General features: G+C 43.8%; 1 protein-coding gene across 2 annotated transcripts in view; it reads left to right on the forward strand.

The window, feature by feature from the left end:
- LOC126272017 (cytochrome P450 6k1-like) overlaps window positions 1-21,258 on the forward strand; it is a 181,915-nt gene that overhangs the window by 128,540 nt on the left and 32,117 nt on the right. For both annotated transcript variants that reach the window (XM_049974511.1, XM_049974512.1), the window contains exons 5-6: window positions 4,408-4,592; window positions 19,389-19,610. In XM_049974511.1, the coding sequence (XP_049830468.1) occupies window positions 4,408-4,592; window positions 19,389-19,610 (407 nt within the window). The remainder of the gene's footprint in view (window positions 1-4,407; window positions 4,593-19,388; window positions 19,611-21,258) is intronic.

Raw genomic sequence — 21,258 nt, forward strand, 5'->3', positions numbered from 1 at the left:
ACCAATCCTTAATCCTTATAATACCCAACATCTTGCCAAACTCAGGCAAGTACACCACCAGAACATAACCACAATACACAGACAGCCAAAACAATCATAGATGATCACACACACACGAAACATACATTGTGGACTAAAAGCCAACAGGCAATAAACTCCTCCATACACTTCCTCAAGGAGGGGAAAGTAAAAGGTGTGTGTGTGTGTGTGTGTGTGAGAGAGAGAGAGAGAGAGAGAGAGAGAGAGAGAGAGAGAGAGAGAGACAGAGAGAGACATAGAGAGAGTTAGCAGCGAAGACAGTCAGTTGCGCCTGACTACGGCGATGGAGGCTATCGACGAAAGCTTGAGATTTTATCCTGAAAACCGAGAATGTTTTACATATAAGTGCCATCGTGAAAGAGTTCGTTCTCATAAACAGCGGTACAGTTCACCATAACAACATTTTTACCATTTTTTCTCCTCTTATACTTTCTCAAAAACGTTTGTATGTATTTTTCCTTCACTGTATCCGATGTACTCTGTTCGTAGGTCTCTCGCTACAAAGTCAAAGGTCACGCTAGTATATTAACCCACTGACGAACGTGACTAAACATAGGTCACTAATTACTGACGCCTTCTCCACTGACATATCTAACAGTGGTCAGTAAAGGACCTTGCTGAAAGCACACGTTTTCGTCATCGTAGCATAGAAATACAGAGAATGATTGTACTGATAAATACACGAAGCAAGAAAAGAGAATATTGCAACAAAAAAAAGGCGTCGTTAACCAAGTGATTTCCATAAAACTGATAAATCGCTGTATTATCGTTGTATTAAAAAACTATATTTTTGGGCACTATCTTCATCTTTTTGAAAACGTATTTCATTGCTCTAGAACTTTTCTCAGAGAAAAGTTTTCGTCAAATTGGCCAGTTCTCAGATATTGCACACTTTATGGCGCCCAAACAGATAATCATCGAAACGTGAAAAACTAGCGTTTTTTGTTGTAGCTTGTGTAAGTAGGCTGTTTAGGCTTTCTTATTGGTAACGCCGCTTAGCGCTCGGTATGAAAAATCACTGGCTGTGCTGTGCGCAGTCTGTGTTTAGTTTCCATTGTTGTCTGCCTTTGTAGTGTTGAGCAGCGGCAGCTGGATGCTAACAGCGCGTAGCAGTTGGAGGTGAGCCGCCAGCAGTGGTGGACGTGGGGAGAGAGATGGCGGAGTTTTGAAATTTGTAAGAATTGGTGTCATGAACTGCTATATATATTATGACTAGTGAGGTAAATACATTGTTTGTTCTCTATTAAAATCTTTCATTTGCTAACTATGCCTATCAGTAGTTAGTGCCTTCAGTAGTTTGAATCTTTTATTTAGCTGGCAGTAGTGGCGCTCGCTGTATTGCAGTAGCTTGAGTAACGAAGATTTTTGTGAGGTAAGTGGTTTGCGAAACGTGTAGGTTATTGTTAGTCAGGGCCATTCTTTCGTAGGGATTTTTGAAAGTCAGATTGCGTTGCGCTAAAAAATATTGTGTTTCAGTTTAAGCACAGTCTTGTAATAATTTTTCTAAGGGGACGTTTCATACTTGGAAGGCGTGTAAGTAACGATTACTCTTGCCAAGGTTAACAGGACCTCAAATAAAACAGTCTGTTTCACACTTCTATCAACAAGTACAAATCACAAAAAGGGGGCGAAACTGAAAAGAAAATTTTTGTAAGCAATAATTGGCATCAGTAAGCTTATGTTATACCGGTGTTTCTTCTTTACATGTTTCTTGACCCCAGCTTCTTGAGATCTCTTGTGAAGCGTCACAATAATAATGTATGATAGTTCAGATAAACCTTATTACACTTCCTCAACATTTCAATAATTCCACCTGGTACAGCTTATCCTAGAATTGGAAGCTGATTGCTCTGTTTTAATCAAGTAATGCCCTTTCAATTATATTGGTATTTATTACTGGTTGTGATGTGAACTGCTTCTTGGCAGTATTGGTGAGTATTCAAAATCTACTTCCATTTAATTTTCATTTATCAATAAGAATAATGTTCGTCATTGAAATGCAATAGCAATGAAGTTACACAATAGTTGGTAATTTAACTGTTGAAACCGCTGGTTTATTGGCATTTCTGGAAAAGAACACTCTTATCCTCTCATTCGATCAGCAAATTCAATGTAACCGTTTGTATATGCAATTGGACTTATTACGTCGTAAATCATTCTAATGAATGAACTGATTTGCATTAAATTGTTGCTAAGCGACCTGATCAATAAGGTGATATGTGTCCTAATTAAAACGGAACCTCGATATTTTGAATAAATTTCCGGTTCGTTTTCATCAAAAATCATTATTTGTCTCAAAAAGTAATTTTAAACTTAGTGCGTTAAATCGAAGCAGGTATGCAGTTATTATTTGAGATTTACTGGAAAGTTCAATCACGCGCTAGCGTGTACCATGTTTCAAATTGAGCGCCCAGGTTTCAATTTTCGTTGATGGACTAAACGGCTTTTTGTAATGACGTGATGTGTCTAACTCACGTAAAGTCCAAATGAACCTGCGTTTGTCTCTATTTGACCCAAAATCACAAAATGAAATTCACCGTACAGGCCAGCGAACCGTACACGCGCACTTTTAGCACTCTAAATGGTAACTCGTCTAAAAGCCGCACATAAATTCACATTTTTTACATGCATACAAAAATCAAAACCCTTTATATTAAACAGATAAATTATGTCACGCAACTACTAATTAAACATTTCCTACTCTAAATAAACTTCAAGAACTTGTATTTCATAATCAATAAAATTTTATCCCATGAAAGAAACTATTAGCCTGCTAAAACTGATTGAGATTACTGTCAACTCGTGTCTGACGATGACGTCACGAACTGATACTTCCTTGGAATGGGCGAAATACCTGTACTGAAAAATACTATCAGTTGAGTAATTTACGTACTTTTATGACGAATCTGGTACCCCTTGCATCGCTACAATGTGTCGACAAAAGTCTGTGGACTTCCTGCAGTAGCCGACCATTGCCAACCTTTAAGATGTAACACTGCTTCATTTAACTTCATGTTCATTACAATAGTTACCACATTTCAACACAAACTTTGCTTTCACGAAAGTTTATAATTTTCGTGCGTTCCCACCATGGTATGGCGAGACGGCGTAGCAGCTGATGCACTAGTCTCGCATTGGGGAGACAGGAATTCATCCTCAGAGCCAACCATCCAGATTTGGGATTCCGTGGTTTCTCTGTTCACTCTAGGCGAATGCCGAGATGGTTCTTTGAGAAGGCTACGCCGTTTCCTTCCACTCTGATATAAAAAATCCGAGTAACACTCCGTCTCTAATGACTTTAGCTGTTCACACGGCGTAAACCACTTCACTTACTTCCATAATTCTACCGCAGCAGACGATCAATGGGCCTACGAAGCGGACACCGAACATGTGTTGTCGGTATTAAGCAGCATGGAAATTCGTTTCCATGGCGGTCACAGTGCTGCTTCTGTCTCGTTATTGTTTTAAACTATACCAGTTGTTGGAAAGACGTGTATTGTCGACATGAATGCACAGATGTTCACTATAATCTCTAAATGACACTTATTGGCATAAAAAAACATATGTCCATGTAGATACCATCAAGAAAAGAATTTTACTGACTGATGTCTGCTTGATGATGAACGTGATAATTTAATAGCTAAATGACCCACAATAATTTAAATTTTATATAGAAATACATACACGGCGTTGTGCCATGTGTTTTATTGCAAATCCACATTATAACGATGTCTATTTGTTGAAAATCACCACAAAAATCAAATCCTGTCTTCGCCTATGGTTCAATTACTGTCGCTCGCTGCCTACAATCCTTCAGTTCTACGGTTACTGCCGTTGTTCTGTTTCTCATGTGACGTCACGTGTCTCTCTGGTTTCCTTGCTCGTATTTGGTTTATTTTTTTAAAATCTCTAGGAAACGGTGCCGTTTATCGGAAATGCTATAGTAGTTCTGTTCAATGGTAGATTATAGATATAATAGATGCTGAGTACACTGCTGGGTAATTATCACTCACTTCTTCATTTGCGCTCTGAAGATACAATTAACATAATATGAGAGGTTGCTATACAGGCTTTGCATACGATTTACACACAGCATTTAGTTCATTAAATGTGTGTACATTTCTCTTTTGTATACTCATGTCTCCTATTACCCACACACTGAATTAATGTTAAACTCGGTTTAGGATGTCCAATTAGTGTTAATTATTATGATCCTATTCGCCGAATATGGTTGACTAACGAAAGGTCCGGGATAACATTCGTCTCATCTACAATTGTGTGCTAACTAACTACACCAATTTCAGTTAAATCTTAGGAAAACAGATAAAAATAATAAGATGAATATTACTGGTGCCTTCAACATTTCAGGGTCAAGTGTGGCTTCAGTGACGTCAGCAGCTTTTTTCGGAAGATGATTGCGGATACTGTGGCCTACAGAGAGGAGAACGGCGTCATGAGGAAGGATTACATGCAGCTTCTGATACAGCTCAAGAACAAAGGGTTCCTTGATGGGGACAAGGTTCAGCAGAACGGGAACAAAGTGGAAAACATAAGTGAGTGCTTTGGATTCTTTCACCTACAGTTTTACAGAGTATTCGTTGCGGTCTCTCCACTGTCACACATTACCTCTAAATTATAGACAGTGTACGCTATGGAACGTGAGGAACTGATTATTTCTACTGATTTAACTTTTCTGTTGATTCATGTGTTTTCCAACCAGTAACGCTGTCGGATACAAAGGGCTTGTGTACATTAAGAAATACACACCTCGGCAGTATCACATCAGCTGATATTATTATCAAAAATTGAGATTAATGTCAACAGCTGGTATGTGCTCCCTACAAAGTAAACTTTTTATTTTGATGTACGGGATGATCGGGAGTCTACCAGTAAATTATTTAAGATTATTGAGGTTGGTTAAACGACTGTTCTGATCAGACAAAGCAATGACTGGTAGTATCAACGTCTAGCGTTGAATTTGATCATTGATTCTACTTGTATTACGCTATTTTAGAATATGTTCTAGATTGGAATCACAGAACAATATCATTTCGATTCGAGTTGTTGTACTATATTCGATATCAGCTACCTCATGAGACACAAAATATGCTGTTTCTACTTGCTCGTAACGATTATAATTTTGTCTGTGTTTTTATCTACATCTACATCTGCATGACTACTCTGCAATTCACATTTAAGTGCTTGGCAGAGGTTTCGTCGAACCACAATCATACTATCTCTCTACCATTCCACTCCCTAACAGCGCGCAGGAAAAACGAACATCTAAACCTTTCTGTTCGAGCTCTAATTTCTCGTATTTTATTTTGATGATCATTCCTACCTATGTAGGTTGGGCTCAACAAAATATTTTCGCATTCGGAAGAGAAAGTTGGTGACTGAAATTTCGTAAAAAGATCTCGCCGCGACGAAAAACGTCTTTGCTGTAATGACTTTCATCCCAATTCGCGTATCATATCTGCCACACTGTCTCCCCTATTACGTGATAATACAAAACGAGCTGCCATTTTTTGCACCCTTTCGATGTCCTCCGTCAATCCCACCTGGTAAGGATCCCACACCGCGCAGCAATATTCTAAAAGAGGACGAACGAGTATAGGGTAAGCTGTCTCTTTAGTGGACTCGTTGCATCTTCTAAGTGTCCTGCCAATGAAACGCAACCTTTGGCTCGCCTTCCCGACAATATTATCTATGTGGTCCTTCCAACTGAAGTTGTTCGTAATTTTAACACCCAGGTACTTAGTTGAATTGACAGCCTTGAGAATTGTACTATTTATCGAGTAATCGAATTCCAACGGATTTCTTTTGGAACTCATGTGGATCACCTCACACTTTTCGTTATTTAGCGTCAACTGCCACCTGTCACACCATACAGCAATCTTTTCTAAATCGGTTTGCAACTGATACTGGTCTTGGGATGACCTTACTACACGGTAAATTACAGCATCATCTGCGAACAACCTAAGAGGACTGCTCAGATTGTCACCCATGTCATTTATATAGATCAGGAACAGCAGAGGTCCCAGGACGCTTCCATGGGGAACACCTGATATCACTTCAGTTTTACTCGATGATTTGCCGTCTATTACTACGAACTGCGACCTTCCCGACAGGAAATCACGAATCCAGTCGCACAACTGAGACGATACCCCATAGGCCCGCAGCTTGATTAGAAGTCGCTTGTGACGAACCGTGTCAAAAGCTTTCCGGAAATCTAGAAATACGGAATCAACTTGAGATCCCCTGTTGATAGCAGCCATTACTTCATGCGAATAAAGAGCTAGCTGCGTTGCACAAGAGCGATGTTTTCTGAAACCATGCTGATTACGTATCAATAGATTGTTTCCTTCGAGGTGATTCATAATGTTTGAATACAGTATATGCTCCAAAACCCTACTGCAAACCGACGTCAATGATGTAGGTCTGTAGTTAGATGGATTACTCCTCCTACCCTTCTTAAACACTGGTGCGACATGCGCAATTTTCCAGTCTGTAGGTACAGATCTATCAGTGAGCGTAATCTGAAAGGAACCTAATCGGTATACAATCTGGACCTGAAGACTTGCCCGTATCAAGCAATTTGAGTTGCTTCGCAACCCCTAAGGTATCTACTTCTAAGAAACTCATGCTAGCAGATGTTCGTGTTTCAAATTCTGGAATATTCCATTCGTCTTCCTTGGTGAAGGAATTTCGGAAAACTGCGTTCAATAACTCCGCTTCCGCGGCACAGCCGTCGGTAACAGTACCATCGGCACTGCGCAGCGAAGGTATTGACTGCATCTTGCCGCTTGTGTACTTTACATACGACCAGAATTTCTTCGGATTTTCTACCAAATTTCGAGACAATGTTTCGTTGTGGAACCTATTAAAGGCATCTCGCATTGAAGTCCGTGCCAAATTTCGCGCGTCTGTAAATTTTAGCCAATCTTCGGGATTTCGCGTTCTTCTGAACTTCGCATGCTTTTTCCGTTGCCTCTTTTGTGTCCATTTCTTACCAATTTATGAGGCATGAATCTCTCAATTGCTGTTGCTACTATATCTTTGAATTTGAGCCACATCTCGTCTACATTTGCATAGTCAGTTCGGAAGGAATGGAGATTGTCTCTTAGGAAGGCTTCTAGTGACACTTTATCCGCTTTTTTTTTTAAATAAAATTATTTTGCGTTTGTTTCTGGTGGATTTGGAAGAAACGGTATTGAGCCTAGCTACAACGACCTTGTGATCACTAATCCCTGTATCAGTCATGATGCTCTCTATCAGCTCTGGATTGTTTGTGGCTAAGAGGTCAAGTATGTTTTCGCAACCATTTACAATTCGCGTGGGTTCGTGGACTAACTGCTCGAAATAATTTTCGGAGAAAGCATTTAGGACAATCTCGGAAGATGTTTTCTGCCTACCACCGGTTATGAACAAGTATTTTTGCCAACATATCGAGGGAAGGTTGAAGTCCCCACCAACTATAACCGTATGAGTGGGGTATTTATTTGTTACGAGACTCAAATTTTCGCTGAACTGTTCCGCAACTATATCATCGGAGTCTGGCGGTCGGTAGAAGGAGCCAATTATTAACATAGTTCGGCTGTTAAGTATAACCACCCATACCAATTCGCATGGAGTATCTACTTCTACTTCACTACAAGATAAACCACTACTGACAGACACAAACACTCCACCACCAATTATGCCTAATCTATCTTTCCTGAACCCCGTCTGAGACTTCGTAAAAATTTCTGCAGAACTTATTTCAGGCTTTAGCCAGCTTTCTGTACCTATAACGATTTCAGCTTCTGTGCTTTCTATTAGCGCTTGAAGCTCAGGGACTTTCCCAGCACAACTACAACAATTTACAACTACAATTCCGACTGTTCCTTGATCCAAGCACGTCCTGTATTTACCATGCACACTTTGAGATTGCAGCCCACACCGTACTTTCCCGAGGCCTTCTAACCTAAAAAACCGCCCAGTCCACGCCACACAGCCTCCGCTACCCGTGTAGCCGCCAGCTGAGTGTAGTGAACTCCTGATCTATTCAGCGGAACCCGAAACCCCACCACCCTGTGGTGCAAGTCAAGGAATCTGCAGCCAATACGGTCGCAAAACCGTCTGAGCCTCTGATTCAGACCCTCCACCCGGCTCTGCACCAAAGGTCCGCCCATCAGTTCTGTCGACGATGCTGCAGATGGTGAGCTCTGCCTTCATCTCGTAAGCAAGACCGGCAGCGTTCACCAAATCAGATAGCCGCTGGAATCCAGAGAGAATTTCCTCAGATCCAAAGCGACACACGTCATTAGTGCCGATATGTGCCACCACCTGCAGCTGGCTGCACCCTGTGCTCTTCATGGCATCCGGAAGGACCCTTTCCACATCAGGAATGACTCCTCCTGGAATGCACACACAGTGCACACTGGATTTCTTCCCCTCCTTAGCCGCCGTATCCCTAAGGGGCCCCATTACGCGCTTAACATTGGAGCTCCCAACTACCTATAAGCCCACGCTCTGCGATTGCCCGGACCTTGAAGGCCGAGAATGATCCTCTGAAACAGGGCAGGCAGTTGCATCTGGCTCAGCCAGAGACAGTGCCTGAAACCTGTTTGTCAGACGCACCGGGGAGGCTTTCTGATCAGCCTCCGGGGACGTCTTTCGCTGCCTGCCTCGCCTTGGAACGACCTCCCAATCAACCACAGGCGAGGGCTCAGCCCCACTGCGGGCAGCAACCGGGGCAACCACAGCGGCAGACCGGTCTGGGGACAGACGGGACGAGGTTGACATCCCCGTGATACCCAAGTCCAGCTCCCCACAGTGGTGCCCATTGGCAACAGCCTCCAGCTGCGCAACCGAAGTCAGCGCCGCTTGCAGCTGTGAGCGAAGGGATGCCAACTCAGCCCTTATCCGAACACAGCAATCGCACTCCCTCTTCATTCTAATCGATGTTGAACAACAGTTCCTGAAACACGAGTCTGTGCCTAGATAACGCAAGCGAAACACGCAAAGAATGTATTAATTAACCTGTACAAATGCCTAACGACTGCGCTACGATCTGCTTGAATTTACGATTACAGTAACTAAAACTCGAAATTACACCTCCTATACGAAACTCACACGCAATTGAAGTAAGAATCTACGAAGTAAACACTAACGCGCGATGCTACAACTCTCAAATACTAAAATACGCCCGAAATTTATGAATTAAACAATGCAAGTACCAAAAACACGCAAAGAAATTAAGAATTAAACTATGTAACAAATAAGTAAGCTAGCGGTATACGACTTGCTGCTGCAGCTGCTTATCCAACGGCGGTAGGGAGCAAACTGGCTGTGACCAACCCACACTGGCCGTTCAAAACAAAATCAGAAGACAGACGACTACGCGAATTTACACTATACAGGTACTAAGGCGCGATGCTACAACTCTCGAATACTAAAATACTCCCGAAATTTATGAATTAAACAATGCAAGTACCAAAAACACGCAAAAAATTAAGAATTAAACTATGTAACAAATAAATAAGCTAAGGGTATACGACTTGCTGCTGCAGCTGCTTATCCAACGGCCGTAGGGAGCAAAGATAACACACGCCTTGCTCGCCTGTTGCTCCCAGTAGATTTCCGTCTTGTTCACGAGGTAACGGGCATCACACCTCATATGAATTTCAGTCGATCTGAACAATCGATACTTGCATTAATTTTATTTCACGCTGAGGGCCAAACTGGTCCAAATACAGATTTAGAGAAAAGAGAATAGAAGGCCGCAAAGAATGTCCATTCTATAAGAATGAGAATTAAATGTTTAACATAGATTGAACCTGATTTTTTGGATGCTGAAATATGGAGGAAGATTGTGGTTTAACGTCCCTTCGATATGGAAGTCACTAGGGACAGGGTCCACGCTCAGGTGGTTTCGGATATTGGGAAGAAAATGGGTCGTGCCCTTTTCAAAGGAACCGTCCTACATTTGTCTGGGACGATTTAGGGAAATCACGGTAACCGAAATCTGGATGATCAGACACAGATTTGAAACGACGTCCTCCCTCTCGCCCCATTTGGACTTTGTATGATCATTTTACTAGGGACATTAACTAAATTGTCTGAAGTCCCACATCACATAAAAAGTTGTCTGTATGCAGTCCATTAGATTTCGAGCGTCCAGTCGCGTAGACATTCCGGCGAACGTCGTAGCGAGCCAGCTCTCCCGCAGATACGCTTCAACAAATAAGTAGTTCCTATACCAATAACCCTCTCGGCAGTTTCCCTTGTGGATCGACTGCCTCTCCACATGCGGACGAGGATACAGACTTTCTGTTGCCAAAAATATGTCCGACATCTTCCGAGTGAGCCGACGCTAGCTCGGTGTATGGCCAAAACATTATTTATTGCTTCGCTCTCAACTGATAATGTTTTACGTCCTCCAAGTTCGTCGAACGTTATGTAGCAACTGAGGCAATAAAGGTTCCCTTCCAGGTTCTATGCTATCTATTGAGTATCAAAATACTTCATTGACTAACGATAATAATTTCAATTTCTTATATAGGTTTACTGGTTTCGTTTACTGTAGCATGAGAAGGAAGAGGTAACAGGATACGCAAAACAGGGCCAACGACTACGAGAACTTTTTAATGTTTCAGTCATCAATAGCAAAAAAACAAATTCTTCTCTCACCTAAAATGTAGTTAAACTCATCCAAAAACCACTTTTTCTGTTTAAAACATTCTTCCACAACCTCTTCTGTTTTCTCAGGTTAACTTTTATTCCCTTAAAATTCAAGCTGACAAAATATAGAGATAATTTCCATAATAACTCAATTAAAATGATACAATTCTATTAATAGACATGCAAATATTACAATAAAAATCTCACAGAAAAAAGAGACATTCTGCGATGGGCGCATTAAGACTTGTGCGGACCCTTTCAAAATCGTTCCTTACCTTCCCAGCGGCTAGACACTACATGAAAAGAGAGATGTACTAATTCTATAGTCATGTAAGAAACACATATCTTAACATTTAACGCAACTTGTTAAACTGAGTCTGTTTACATTGGGTCAGCGACTACAGGTGTAAAGATAGCGCATGTAACCTAGAGATTCATGACTCTACGATTTCTGGTGAAGAAATTGTGTTTCTGAGTGAGTCAAAAGTGTGGCAATATACGGCCGAAATGTCTATCGAATAAAAGCAGTTTTTGTAGTCAGTCAATATACACTCCTGGAAATGGAAAAAAGAACACATTGACACCGGTGTGTAGTCAGTCAATATACACTCCTGGAAATGGAAAAAAGAACACATTGACACCGGTGTGTCAGACCCACCATACTTGCTCCAGACACTGCGAGAGGGCTGTACAAGCAATGATCACACGCACGGCACAGCGGACACACCAGGAACCGCGGTGTTGGCCGTCGAATGGCGCTAGCTGCGCAGCATTTGTGCACCGCCGCCGTCAGTGTCAGCCAGTTTGCCGTGGCATACGAAGCTCCATCGCAGTCTTTAACACTGGTAGCATGCCGCGACAGCGTGGACGTGAACCGTATGTGCAGTTGACGGACTTTGAGCGAGGACGTATAGTGGGCATGCGGGAGGCCGGGTGCACGTACCGCCGAATTGCTCAACACGTGGGGCGTGAGGTCTCCACAGTACATCGATGTTGTCGCCAGTGGTCGGCGGAAGGTGCACGTGCCCGTCGACCTGGGACCGAACCGCAGAGACGCACGGATGCACGCCAAGACCGTAGGATCCTACGCAGTGCCGTAGGGGACCGCACCGCCACTTCCCAGCAAATTAGGGACACTGTTGCTCCTGGGGTATCGGCGAGGACCATTCGCAACCGTCTCCATGAAGCTGGGCTACGGTCCCGCACACCGTTAGGCCGTCTTCCGCTCACGCCCAAACATCGTGCAGCCCGCTTCCAGTGGTGTCGCGACAGGCGTGAATGGAGGGACGAATGGAGACGTGTCGTCTTCAGCGATGAGAGTCGCTTCTGCCTTGGTGCCAATGATGGTCGTATGCGTGTTTGGCGCCGTGCAGGTGAGCGCCACAATCAGGACTGCATATGACCGAGGCACACAGGGCCAACACCCGGCATCATGGTGTGGGGAGCGATCTCCTACACTGGCCGTACACCTCTGGTGATCGTCGAGGGGACACTGAATAGTGCACGGTACATCCAAACCGTCATCGAACCCATCGTTCTACCATTCCTAGACCGGCAAGGGAACTTGCTGTTCCAACAGAACAATGCACGTCTGCATGTATCCCGTGCCACCCAACGCGGTCTAGAAGGTGTAAGTCAACTACCCTGGCCAGCAAGATCTCCGGATCTGTCCCCTATTGAGCATGTTTGGGACTGGATGAAGCGTCGTCTCACGCGGTCTTCACGTCCAGCACGAACGTTGGTCCAACTGAGGCACCAGGTGGAAATGGCATGGCAAGCCGTTCCACAGGACTACATCCAGCATCTCTACGATCGTCTCCATGGGAGAATAGCAGCCTGCATTGCTGCGAAAGGTGGATATACACTGTACTAGTGCCGACATTGTGCATGCTCTGTTGCCTGTGTCTATGTGCCTGTGGTTCTGTCAGTGTAATCATGTGATGTATCTGACCCCAGGAATGTGTCAATAAAGTTTCCCCCTCCTGGGACAATGAATTCACGGTGTTCTTATTTCAATATCCAGGAGTGTATATGACGGGAATATCGGTTGAAGAAATAAAGTTTCTGCAGCCGTAAACCTGTAGAACATCTCCTCAGTCAGCGTACGGCAGAGATATCAATTGAAAAATTGAGTTTCTGAGATCGTAAACCTATTACAGACCATTCATTGGACCAGCTGAAAGTCTGTCAGTACGTGGTAAAAATATCGGCTTAATAAACGAAATATCAGTGGCTGTAAAACTAGCGCCCGCCTTTTGAATGAGACAATAAACTGTCGGTACATGGCCGAAATTTCGGTTAAGGAAATCAAGTGCCTGTGGCCATAAATCTGTTGGCCATGTTCCAAGTGAGCCATCCGTCTGTTGGTACGTAGCGGAAATATCGTCTGAAGAATCGTATAATTTTCGGTTATAAACATCTTACCATCTTCAGAGTGAGCCCTCATCCGCCGAAATACCATCCGATTATGGGATTAGAGAAATGAAGTTTCTCTCGTGGTAAATCTATTTGCCATGTTTCGAGTCACCAGAGAAGTTGTCAGTACGCAGCTTAAGAGTATCAGCGTAAGCAGACATCAGGCACACAAGTGTCGCTAGCGCCTTCATCGATGAGGTCATCGAGAAGTTATGGGATTTCCCAACCATTTCCCTCTCCCCCCCCCCCCCCTCTTGCCACCGTCTGACAATGACCTAGAGCCATACATATAAAATGGTTGGAAATTGAGTTTTTGGCCGGAAACTCAAAGAATACGCCAATTGCGCTTTTGTGTTTCCTATGGAAGTAGGGCTATTGACCTAAGTATAAATTGCTGGGAAATTCAAGATGTCGCATTGTCTCGGTCACTGACTTTCAATACTGGCCCTGGCTCTATGTCGTCACAATCCAAGACTTGGAATATGAGCTCCAGCCTAACCATGACATCGGAATCCAAGATGACTGACCTGGAATGTTGATCGAAAATGGTGACTGGGACATACTGGTACAGCCCTGTGACGTCAGAATCCAAGGTTTGGAATACTGACACGAACTTTATGATCCAGTTCAAACCTGCTGGTCTATTTACAACAGTGTAGAATTCTGGTACACTCTTGCAGGGTTGGAGCACAGGAAAGTGACTCTGTGAAGTCACAGTCCGCCTCAGATCCATCGGGCTGTTTATAGCAGTGTGGAATTCTGCCGTATTTCCCAGAGCTGGAATACTGGCACTGTCTCTATGACGTCACAGTCCAGCTCAGACCTGTTGGGATATTTATAACGGTGTGTAATTCTGGCATACTGGCCTAGACTTAAGAAACTGGGACAGGCTCTATGAGTCTGAATCCAAGTTCTGGAATGCTGGCACTATGATGTCAGTGACAAAGGATGTTTGTGCAGCTCCAGGCCGGTCTGATGACCTGTGTGACATGATCCCTTTGAAGCTATTATTCAATCAGAGGTCACTGCATACCTCTTCTCCTAAGTTGGATCAGTGCACTGTGTCTTTATTTAAACGAACAGCAGGAAGTAAAAGGCCATCCAGACACACCTCATCCTACCAAGCCGACTTATTCCCCTCAGTTAAAGTCCAAACTGTATGCTGCGTAGTAGCAACCTTTGCATCTCTACTGAAACAAATACCTTTGCAGACAGAGCTCCTTCTCCGCGGCCAAGAACTCGTCCACCACACAGCACTACCACACTCAGAAGGTTGGGCAGAGCTGAACGCAGCCGGGGTCGCCGTTTTGTGCAGGACGAAAGAGCCCGGCAGCTGGTAGTCAGCCAGCCATACGTAAGTGACAGCTTCGGACACAGAGACGCCAAATGCATACAACTTATTCGATAATCTAACGTGCAACGGAGCGTAGTAGCTCCAGATCCCAATACTAGAATGCTGCTTTGACACCACTGCAGTAACACTCTGCATGACTCGAGCTGAAATGACGACAAACATGAATGCAAGAAGCACTAAAGTAGTCTACGGCCAATAAATATACTACGCAGGAAACTGAAAATCTAAGGAGATACATTCGTCCTCATATCAATGGACACATTTGCAGTTGATCAGAAGCCAAAAATAAATTGCTTCAGGAACCAAGTTTCAAAATTCATCAAAAAATTTGTGTGGGGGTGGATGGTACCTATTTACTGATAGTAACATAACCAACCATCACACAGATATCAAACTAACGAATTTGTATTTACTAGGCCTGCAGCAGCAACATTTGAGATTAATTTGAGATTAAAACACTCGTATACTTATTTACACGTCGATTTTTTTTTATTTGTCATCAGTCTACTGACTGGTTTGATGCGGCCCGCCACGAATTCCTTTCCTGTGCTAACCTCTTCATCTCAGAGTAGCACTTGCAACCTACGCCCTCAATTATTTGCTTGACGTATTCCAATCTCTGTCTTCCTCTACAGTTTTTGCACTCTACAGCTCCCTCTAGTACCATGGAAGTCATTCCCTCATGTCTTAGCAGATGTCCTATCATCCTGTCCCTTCTCCTTATCAGTGTTTTCCACATATTCCTTTCCTCTCCGATTCTGCGTAGAACCTCCTCATTCCTTACCTTATCAGTCCACCTAATTTTCAACATTCGTCTATAGCACCACATCTCAAATGCTTCGATTCTCTTCTGTTCCGGTTTTCCCACAGTCCATGTTTCACTACCATACAATGCTGTACTCCAGTCGTACATCCTCAGAAATTTCTTCCTAAAATTAAGGCCGGTGTTTGATATTAGTAGATTTCTCTTGGCCAGAAATGCCTTTTTTGCCAAAGCGAGTCTGCTTTTGATGTCCTCCTTGCTCCGTCCGTCATTGGTTATTTTACTGCCTAGGTAGCAGAATTCCTTAACTTCATTGACTTCGTGACCATCAATCCTGATGTTAAGTTTCTCGCTGTTCTCATTTCTACTACTTCTCATTACCTTTGTCTTTCTCCGATTTACTCTCAAACCATACTATGTACTCATTAAACTGTTCATTCCGTTCAGCAGATCATTTAATTCTTCTTCCCGTATCTCCCGGCCTTTTCCAAGTATACATCCTCCTCTTGTAACTCTTGAACAGAGTATTCGCTATTACTAGCTGAAACTTGTTACAGAACTCAATTAGTCTTTCTCCTCTTTCATTCCTTGTCCCAAGCCCATATTCTCCTGTAACCTTTTCTTCTACTCCTTCCCCTACAACTGCATTCCAGTCGCCCATGACTATTAGATTTTCGTCTCCCTTTACATACTGCATTACCCTTTCAATATCCTCATACACTTTCTCTATCTGTTCATCTGATGGTCTGCTGTCGATTCTGATTAGAACAACCCGGTCACTGAACTGTTCACAGTAACAAACCCTCTGCCCTCCCTTCCTATTCATAACGAATCCTACAGCTGTTACACCATTTTCTGCTGCTGTTGATATTAACCGATACTCATCTGACCAGAAATCCTTGTCTTCCTTCCACTTCACTTCACTGACCCCTACTATATCTAGATCGAGCCTTTACATTTCTCTTTTCAGATTTTCTTGTTCCCCTCCCACGTTCAAGCTTCTGACATTCCACGTCCCGACTCGTAGAACATTATCCTTTCGTTGATTATTCAATCTTTTTCTCATGGTAACCTCTCCCTTGGCAGTCCCCTCCCAGAGATCCGAATGGGGAACTATTCCGGAATCTTTTGCCAATGGAGAGATCAGCATGACATTTCTTCAACTACAGGCCACATGTCCTGTGGGTACACGTTACGTGTCTTTAATGCAGTGGTTTCCATTGCCTTCTGCATCCTCATGTAGTTGATCATTGCTGATTCTTCCGCCTTTAGGGGTAATTTCCCGCCCCTAGGACAAGAGAGTTCACCGAACCTCTATCCGCTCCTCCGCCCTCTTTGACAAGGCCGTTGGCAGAATGAGGCTGACTTCTTATGCCGGAAATCTTCGACCGCCAATGCTGATTATTTATCAAAATTTAGGCAGTGGCGGGGATCGAACCCGGGACCGAAGACGTTTTTGATTATGAATCAAAGACACTACCCCTACCTAGAGCTATTAAAAAGCTGCAAATATATGTTATTGGAAACAACGACATTTTTTACTTGCATATCAGATTTTAATACGAAATACTCCACCGCTGTCTCCAGCAGAGTGCAGCGCCAACTCCCAAACAGCAGAGGTTTTCTTACACGGTCTCTACGTATAAGAACGTGTTTGTCGTAGAGGGCATTGAGTTTCTTAGTAACTTCACGGATTTTGCCAAAAACTGTGGGATCTCTGATTATATGATATCACGGGTTTTTTTCAGCATTCAGCCGTTAGAGTGTCACGATTGTACTCTGATTAGCCAGAACATAATGGCCACCGACCTGTCCAGGAGCTAGCAGCCTCACCTGGAGAGGAATGACTGGTATTTGGACACACACACACACAGTGCATGTAGCATCAGTGAGCGTTGCTGTCCGTGTGTAGAATGGGGAAGGCACGCGATGAATCTGTTAAAACATTACAACATCAATGACTATGACTTACATGGGCACGTGAACATCGGAAGTGGACGTTTGCGCAGTGGCGGAGCGTTGCATGGTCTGATGAAACCCAACACCTTCTTCATCATTCCGATGGGAGGGCGCGAATCTGTCATCTTCCAGGGGACCAACCCCTTGACGCCTGTAGTGAGGGACGTAAACAAGCTGGCAACGGCTCCATTATACTGTGAGGAATATCCACGTGGGCATCCATAGGTCCAGTGGAGTTCGTGCAAAGCACGACGACGGCCAAAGAGTATCGTAAACTAGTTGAAGACCACGAACACCCATTCATTGCGATCATGTCCCGGACAGCAGTGGCATTTTTCAGCTCCATGTCACAAGGCCAGGAGTGAGATGGAGTAGTTCGAGGAACAGTGTGGCGAGTTCCATATGATGTGCCAAATCTGAAACCAATCAAACACATCGGGGAGGTGACTGAAAGTGTCGTCAGAGCTCATTGCCCACCCCTCTCGGAAATTTACGGGTATTAGGTGACATGTACGTGCAAATGTGGTGCGACACCCCTCCAGTGAGCTACCGGGGCCTTACTGCTTCCATGCCACGATACAACGCCTCTGTTATCCGTGCCAAAGGCGAACATACCAGGTGAGCCGTGGATGGCTCATGTTATGCATTGTATTAAACCTTGGCTGCTATTCTGTGTTAGTCTCCCGCGGTTATCCCGATAAAGCTGTTATCCTCTCTCTCCGTGAGTGGCAGCAGCGGTGTGTATCGATATTCGAACCTTGTACTACCTTTGTAATGTTTGGTCAAATAAATAAAGTTGTATGTTCGAGTGTAACTGACAGTCGATTATTTTGGCCCCTTTCCACAATTTAAACTACCTGTCGTGTCCTGCGGGTTTAGCAGGGCGCCTCGCCAGGTATTAGGTTGAAATGTCCCCTTTGGAAAATTATAAATTACTCTGCTTGTAAACCTCTTACTTTATTTGATTTTCAAATACCTGAGCAAAACTGAATGTACCCAAACATTTCTCTCTTTGCTTATTCTGATCAATACTAGACTGATACACAATTTTTTTTAGCTTAACGTAATCTGAGTTTCAATAATCCCTACAAACGAATGGCCCTGACTAACAATAACCTGTATCTTCCATGAATCACTTACTTCACAAAAATCTTCGTTACCCGAACTACTGCAATACAGCGAGAGCCAACACTGCCAGCTAAATGAAAGATTCTAACTACTGAGGGCACTAACTACTGATAGGCATAGTTAGCAATTGAAAGATTTTGATAGAGAACAAACACTGTATCTACATTAATAGTGTTCAGAAGTCATAATATATATATATATATATATATATATATATATATATATATATATATATATATATATATATATATATATCAGTTCATGACATCCAGTCTTACAAACTTCCTTTTTCTGACGGAAACACATCCAGATCGTCCGCTCTCAAAACTCTGCCATCTCTCTCCCCACATCCACCACTGCTGGCGGCTCACCTCCAACTGCGTAACGCTACGCGCTGTTCCCATCCAACTGCCCAACACTATACTAGTGCATATTCCAACAATGCCAACCAGCCACAGACTGCACACAGCACAGCCAGTGATTATCATACAGAACGCTATGTGCCGTTACCAACATAAAAACCTAAAGAGCTCAGTTACAAGGTAAGTGGTCAAAATGTTCTGGCTGTCCAGTGTAATTCATTTATGAGCCAGAGCATAGGTTTTCTTACTGACATGGATTGTAAGTATAAGAGCGTGTCTGTCATAGAGGGCAGTGAGTTTACTAGTAAGTTCACGGATTTTGCCACGAATTATGGGATCTCTGATTACCTGATACCACGACCTTTCCCAGCACTCAGATGTTAGAGCGTCACGATATATGTGTTTGATATTGCTGTAAGTTATGCAGCGCGATTTGAGCCTCGGTGGCTGCGAGGAGCAGACCAGGAGCACTACGTCGCGTGCTGACCGGCTGGCAGCCGATGTCTCACCTTGCCTCCTTCTCTGTCAATCAATTTACGTTTATAACAATGTGCCTGTGTGCTATTCGCTGCGTGGGTTGCAACGGAAGAATGTTCGAGTTGCTGCAATTAAAGAAAGGCGACAAGTCGTCACCAGTGTCACCACTGTAATGGAATCACTTCCCAAACCTCGCACTCGGACTATCTGACACTCTCCTCCACAGAGCTGACGATGGACGACCTGGCGGCGGAGTCGTTCGCCTTCTTCATCGCAGGCTTCGAGACGTCGACGACGACGATGAGCTGCGCCCTGCTGGAGCTCGCCCTCAACCCCGACGTCCAGCAGCGGCTCCAGAGCGAGATCGACGCCGTGCTGGAGCGCCACGGTGGCGACGCCTCGTACGACGCCATCGCCCAGATGCCCTACCTCGACCAGGTGCTCGCTGGTGAGTGCAGGCCCGGTGCAACTGCCCGTGTCTTCAGTGCCATAATGTCTCCTGTTCTTTAATTCCCAGGCGATGTTGTACCAAGTACAATTGCAGAATGGGGCTAGTGGTGGTGGCAGCAGTAGATTTATTCATCGGTGAATCGCTCATACAAGGATGTCGGACATGTCACGGTATTACAAACAGAGTGAACATACACTAATAAGCCAAAACACGATGACCACTGTCCACTACAAGCGACTTTGCCAAAGGGCAGATTATGAATACGCAGAGCCTGTGAACGAGTATCTCGAAAACGGCAAAGCTAGTCGAATGTTCACGTGCCACTGTCGTGGGCATCTACGGAAAGTGGTAGAAGGACAGTGGAACTACAGCTGGGCGCTAAGTGGTTGGACGTCCACGACTCTTCACAGAACGTGGACTTTGTTGTCTGCTATGTAAAGTAGTGGCACCTCTGGCGAAAGATGACGATGCTGGTGGACGCACATGTGTTTCGGAGCACACCATTCACTGCAGACTGAACAAAGTGCTCCACACTCCTGTGTGTTCACATGCGACCTGTGGTAGTAATCGAAGACACAAGACCAGCTGCGGACCGCTTGCAATCCGTCATGCTTGATGTCTTCCCTGACGGCAGTGTCATCCTGCAGTACTATAATTGTCCGTGTCTTGAAGCCATAATCGTGCTACATTTGTTCGAGGAACATGGCCGTGAAATCACGTTAATGTCTTGGCCACCAAAATCACCTGATGTGAATCTGATGATACCAATTTTGGTTGCTATCGAGCGCAGTCACCGCGTACACAAATCAGAACACGGTTATTTACGGAAATTACATGACTTGTCGGTAGACACCTTTTGCCAAATTTCTCCACAAACCTAGCAACGAACTGTAGAATCGATGATACACAGTATCGGTTATACACTTCATTACAAAGAAGCTATTAAGCAGGAGGTTATAATGTTTTGGCTCGTCCGTGTATTTCATACAACTAGGCATTACACACTTACAGGCCTAGTTTGACAAGTATGGGACACATAGTCGGCCGTGGAATAACAGTAGGAACTGTCCCTGCATTTGCGTCAAGTGATTTAAGGAGACCACGGAAAACCTAAGTCAGAATGCCTGCGTGGCGGAGTGAAGCCTCCTTTCTCTACTACAACAGGAGGCCGTCTGACAACAACGCAACCTCACTCTGTTTATTCCTGGTGTGCAATACTGTCTTGTTGATAAGTTATTTAATAATGTAAAAAGCCAGTGATATACTGCCTATTCAACTCTCACTACCAGTCTCTTCACACAAGACACATTACAGAAACTTTATTTCGTAATGTAATTCAACACGCACTATCAGTTGACATCACGAACATAGCGACAGTGATTGGTTGCCATTTTGTGCACCGCAACTTCCCATCTACTTGCCTGAAATATTTAATCAGGATCTTCCCATAGTGAGTGAGATCTTGAGCTCAGAAAGACGATAAAATTTAAGTATGATAGATTCCAGAACTTTAGGGGTCAGGTTTTCCAGAAAAGAAAAAAGAAAATCGTTGTACGGAAGTGTTGTGCGAGGAGAAAGAGGGATTTTACTATTATTGCTTATATGCGCTAGATTAAAAAAATCTTTTCTTTTATCTAATAATCCT

Source organism: Schistocerca gregaria, chromosome 5 (genome assembly GCF_023897955.1).
Source record: "Schistocerca gregaria isolate iqSchGreg1 chromosome 5, iqSchGreg1.2, whole genome shotgun sequence".
NCBI classification, from domain to species: domain Eukaryota; kingdom Metazoa; phylum Arthropoda; class Insecta; order Orthoptera; family Acrididae; genus Schistocerca; species Schistocerca gregaria.